Here is a 6,000-nt window from a genome sequence, read left to right on the forward strand (position 1 = left end):
TTGTGAGAGAAAATAGAAGAATAACCCATAGCTGAATCACATCAATGCAACTCCGTCCAAAAGGGTGATACAAATGAGACTGTTCATAGTTCTGAGAGGGCAAACGTTTTGATTGGGGGACTGAGGGCTGAATGTGGGCAGATGAAAACTGGCAATCTACTGTGTTGAAGGGTCTGTCTTGGGAGGGGCAGGAAAGGGGCTGATTATCAACCTATGATAGATATTTCCTCACATATGAAAAGATGCAAAGTTATCAGTACTGACGGAATGCCAGATTTTCACTGCATTTTGAGACAACTGGCCATCGTGGGAAATGCAGAGTACTCAATCCATGTTTTTAGTTGTTCAGGGAGGCACTGGAGACTGTACTAGAATAATCTGGGTACAGTTTTCCTATTGGTCAAACATAGCCAAGGAGATGAAGAACAGTATCGTTGATCATCAGAAAGTATGAAGTCCAAAAGAACATGCTGTCTGCCCACAGCTGATTTGTGTGACAAACCCTTAATCTTATGGTGATTCTAGAATGTTTGTAAAATATTTTATTCTCACCTGTAACGCATGGCACTTGTAAAGGTTTTTTATTAATGACACAGCAGTGGCCTGTCTGTACGGGCTGAGGGGCCATGCCCCCTACCTTTTTCCTGACATGAAGAGTACATGTAAGACTGAATAAAAGTCAGCCTGACAGATAGCTTTCTGGTTCAGGTCAAGCATCCAGGAGTTGTACATGCGTTAGATGTGCAGACTCCTGGCAGCCCTGTAGGTGTCTCCTCTTCAGCCTAGCAAAGGGGCCTTTAGGCCATCCTCCTCATGACGAGGAGTAACATCACCGATTGCTTCAGACCTGGGAGCATCAGTTTTAAGCCCTGAAGTGCCCAGGGCTGAGTGTCCGTCAGTGATACCTCGTCACAGAGTGGGGTGGGGTCAGCAGTCTCGCTGACTCCATCCCACTCTGTGACAAGTTGGGACTGCTGCCTCCCCTTATTGGCTGACCTTAGGATAGCCAATGAGGGAGGGGAGCAGTCACAACCCTCCTGGGACCTCCGAGGCTTCCCTGTCAGAGCTGCTGAGGTAAATTTTATGTTTTTTTAATGGTTGGTGCGTGCATGCGTGAATGTATGTGTATTTGTTAGTGAGTGTCATGAATGGGTGTGTGTGTGTGTGTGTGAATGAATGGATGTGAGTGAAGTGTATGTGTGTGTGTGTGTAACCTACCACCTACCACCTCCCCCACCCTCCTCTCTTTGAAAATTACCAGCCGCCACCATAATGAAATAAGAGGCAACTCATTTGTCATATGTGCCATACATGTGGGCTAGAGGCTAACAAAAAAAAGAGACTCATGGAAATAATGCATTTGCCTCGGAGCACACAATTTGGTCAAACGAGGAACAAGGTTTGATCCCAGATTTTCCATTTTCACTGCGCAATTCAAAAGGTTAATGTTTTGTACTTAAGTTTTGAATGATTAGATTAATGACATCAATTCACCAAAATGCCAGGGGCAGAATAAGTGAAATCCTGTCCATTTTGACTTTGAATTACATTACAGCACCTGACATCATCTGAAATGTTGTCATGGTAAAATCACAGCAAATTACATAATGGAAGTTGATGGACAATTATTACTAGATCACATTAGAAACTCTAAATAAAAAATACTCCAGGTCCTTGCTGGTACTCAAATTACTGACGACTGGAGGATAGATGTCAAAGTCTGCTGTGGCTCAGACTTTTCAAAACTGTGACCTGAATATTGTGCATGGTTCCTTGCAAACATTCACCCACTGAGCTGTAGAGCGTGCTAATATGAACATGAAACAGAGAAAGAATCAAGTCTAAGTTGTCCATGGCAAGACTCAAGCACCTTGTTATAACTTTGACAAGAGAGCGAAAATTAAGGTACAGGGCATTAGTGAGACAGAATCTCCAGTTCAGCAGGATTCCAGCAACAAGTGCTTAAACACAACTCCAAGGAGCTATGATTGATTTCACATGAGGTCAAGAGTGAGAGTGAGATGTGGAGCGGTAATGTAAAAGTGAAGTGATCGGCCTAGCTATCCTGACCAAAGCAGAGATTTGCATTTCTGTCAGACATTGGCGACTGCAAAGAGCGCGAGTATGTCTGCTGCATTTACTTGCATGGGACATACTGCTAATTACAAAGAGATCTGCTGTGCGCCTTATATTTTTCAGGACTCTCATTCTATAACTCATTAAACATACACTATGTTATTTTTCATTTTCAGTATACATTGAATTCTACATTTAAACGAATGTGTTTTTTCATAATTATGAGTGAAAGGCGTGTAAAATGAAACTGGCTTGATGATTCATGCACCCTGGTGCATATTGCCTGCAGCCGCCCGTTTTCAAAAGGAGGCAGCATGCAAAGGTCAAGTGTACACTCCAGACTATATAGCTACAGAGACTTAGATTATACAGCAGCACTGGCGTCCGTGCAGCATAGCTACAAGTAAAATACAAAAACACTATAACGCAGCCAATGCTGGCTGTGTCATAAAGCTTTTTGTCTTTACTTTCAGCCATTTGCATTATGGCTAAAATATTAGAAAAGCCAATAGGACTTGCATATGCAAGACCTATTGGCTTTGCCAATGCTTGTTTACTTGCTGCAGGAGCCGTTTTACACCATGTTGATCCCCTCCCTTCCTCTCCCATCTCCCTCTTATCCCAATCCAGACATACACCAACACCGCCATTCGCACCACCTACCACTTGGCACTAGCGTGATCGAGCTACACTATCAGGAAATTAGAATATTTAGGGGAGGTGCCCAGAAGTTTGTGTTCAGAGGTCAGTTGTAGCTTTCATGTGTGAATGACCTGTAAACACAAAATGAAACTCCTGCTACCTTATTTTATTCACCACTTGCTGGGAGTACTTCAGGCACTCCTTCTTAGGGTGAGGAGTATTATCACTATTAAGCTCGATTTGGGCTACTCTGTGAATCATCTTTTAGGTTGGCGCTTAGGTGTCTACCCATGCTCGCAACAGCCAAAAGCAGCCTTGTCTCATGGTAGGGTGTCCCATGCGGACTGCTGTGAGCAGAGGATTTGTTTCTTTATCCCTGTTCTAACCAGACACTAGCTCCAGCTGGCAGTAAATGGCCAAGTACCGCCTCTAGGCTGAAAAGTGAGCAGTGGCCGTCAAAATTGGCCTCCATATCAAAACCTGCCCTACACTTCCAGCCTGCCAGGGGAATGCCTGGTGCCCAGTGAGACCAGTTTGGCTTGGCCTCATTATGTGGTGTTCCAAGTGTTTCAAACTCCCGCAGGGGGTCTTGAGGCATTGCAAGAGATCAGGCAAGTGGGATACAGCAGTGATTAATAAAATGATGTTCTGGGTTGAGTGTCAAATCATGGAAAATTACTTGGAGGCCAAAGTTGAAGATGAAGTTTGAGGGAGACAGTAAGCTAGAGGTTGGCTATTATCATTGTATAGAGCTTCAGACTCTGTAGGACTTTCAGCAGATATATATGAGAGTTCGGATCAACGATAAAGGATTGTTGGGTGTTAGAGACAGACTTCATCTCTGTGTCATATGAAGAAGTGACATGCAAACGTTTGTGAATGATCAGTCAAGCATTTTTTGTTACCTATGAACAGAAAACCCAACTTTTTTTTCTTTTTTTTAGAACTGTGGTAATTGTAATTGTAAACTGTGTATGTGTAATGTGCACAATCAGGTTATTATTGTGTAGTATTGCCTGTGGGCACAATTATACTCTGACATTTAGGCATACGTTGCCCTGTTAGCATCAAGAGATAGACTGGGGGTGACAGTACTCATAGAGAAACACTCTGTCCTGTACCGCCCACAGTAGCTGTGGAGTAGTTAATAATGTTTGTTGTCCTTTAGATGCTGTTACCTGCCTCAAGTGTCCTGATGACCAGTGGCCCAATGAAAGTCATGACGCATGCCTCCCAAAAGTGTTATACTTCTTGTCCTACAAAGAACCAATCGGGTCTGCGCTGGCCGTGGTGGCCATCACCTTGTCACTCCTTTCCCTCTCTATCCTGGGCATTTTCAGAAAATATTGTGAAACACCAGTTGTGAAGGCCAATAACCGTGGTCTCAGCTACCTCATTCTCGTCTCCCTCAGTTTGTGCTTCATCTCTACTCTGCTTTTCATTGGCCACCCTGTCACAGTGACCTGTGCCTTGAGACATGTCCTTTTCGGTATAATGTTCTCCGTCGTCGTCTCATGTATGCTGGCCAAGACTGTCACTGTCATCCTTGCTTTCAGAGTCACAAAGGCCAACTCCTTCAAGAAGTTCTTTGACTCCAGAGTGGCCAATTTCATTGTGTTTTTTTGTCCAATGAACCAGGTTTTTCTCTGTGCAGTTTGGCTGATAAGCTTCACCCCTTTCCCCGAACTCAACATGAACCTGAAGAGTGATAAAATATTAATAGAATGCAACGAGGGTTCCCCTCTGTTCTTCTACGCGATGTTAAGCTACTTGGGTGTACTGGCCACTGTGAGTTTTGCTGTGGCAACCATGGCCCGGAAGCTGCCAGACAGTTTTAACGAGGGCAAGTTCATCACCTTCAGCATGTGTGTGTTCCTGAGCGTCTGGCTGTGCTTCATCCCAGCTTACCTCAGCGCCGAGGGGAAAAACATTGTCATTGTAGAGATCTTCACCATCTTGGCTTCCAGCGTCGGCCTGCTGTTCTGTCTCTTCTTTCCAAAATGTTTCATCATTGTATTGAGACCCGAAACGAACACTAAGCACTACATTATGAGAAAACGCATTGGACATGTGAGGTGACCACCTGCAGACTGAAATTTTAAACAAAACTTTATTGGAGATCAAGGGTAATGGCTCCTCATGGGCAGCAAACCGTCTTTTCCATAGGGCAAAAAAGCAAATGAGCACGGTCCACAGAAGGATTTATTTTCGTAGATTAACTCAGTGGAATCCTCGTCTGCAATTGGTAGAGAGATATAAGCGTGTCTGCAGTGCACCCTTTGCTCAAAGTCTGGGTCCCTTTTCTCTTTCAACATGAAGATGGGTTGCCTCGATTCAGTGCTGTGGCATGTGACCTCTGTCCAGTGGCTCCCATTGTGAAAGAACTGGCCTTTTCTTAAAGTAATACTATTTCTGATTCTGAAATTCTGTTAAAGATGAAAGATCCATGAGTGTTTCCCATATTTAGGTGTGGACTACAGACGGATTTTACTGTTTCGCCATCCTCATGTACTCACAAACTTTAATAATAAATACATACATACATATACAGACAGGCTTTAGGCCAGCCGTCTTCATCCATTGCTGTGTTCAACTATCAGTCGCATTTTGACTCTGCCCACAACAGTTTGCAGCATGAGCAATGGCTCAGCCCACTTAAGCCATTGTCTCCCTTGGGCTGAAAATTACATTTCTCTTAATCACGTGCACATTCACCTAAAAAGGTGGTCGACCAATACTTTACATTGTCAGTTCTTTTTTTATTTTTCTTTCCAATCTTGATCCTTTTTCAGCCATTGTTGTGTACTTTAGCAATTTATTCAGGTTATAGCAATCCAGAACCAACAGTACCTTTTGGGTGTGGTGTGCCAATAAGAATGATATTTTCAGGGGAAAATGCACTAAAACCACTAAAACCAAAATAGAGAATCTCAAATAGAATATGTTGTTAGCTCACTTGTCTGATAGAAAACGCCCATGTGTTCCCTTAAAAGTATATGCAGAGGTTATTGTTTTTTATTATAATTTTTTTATCACAATCACATTGTCAGTAGATATGGCATTCAGCCACATTTTGAACGTAAGCACATTTTCTTTACTTTTTCTTTATATTCTTTGCGGTATATGCTTACAACACAATTAAAAAAATGAAACCATCACAATATCTTGCTAAGGTCAGGCCTGTTGGATTTGCCAATGCTTGTATTCTGGTATTCTAGTGTGAATGCTACTTATGCTAAACAGCTGTGGGCGGGTGGGCCTCTGATTTCTTACCAGAGAGTA

The 6,000-nt window shown here is 43.0% G+C and overlaps 1 protein-coding gene across 1 annotated transcript in view; it reads left to right on the forward strand.

Annotated features, from left to right (window-relative positions):
* The window catches only part of LOC138293849 (extracellular calcium-sensing receptor-like), a 172,735-nt gene extending 167,938 nt beyond the window's left edge, over positions 1-4,797 (forward strand). Inside the window, exon 10 of the mRNA XM_069233157.1 lies at positions 3,887-4,797. Within this exon, the coding sequence (XP_069089258.1) occupies positions 3,887-4,797 (911 nt within the window). The remainder of the gene's footprint in view (positions 1-3,886) is intronic.
* The last annotated feature ends 1,203 nt before the right edge of the window (positions 4,798-6,000 follow it).

Source organism: Pleurodeles waltl, chromosome 4_2, assembly GCF_031143425.1.
Source record: "Pleurodeles waltl isolate 20211129_DDA chromosome 4_2, aPleWal1.hap1.20221129, whole genome shotgun sequence".
Taxonomy (NCBI): Eukaryota; Metazoa; Chordata; class Amphibia; order Caudata; family Salamandridae; genus Pleurodeles; species Pleurodeles waltl.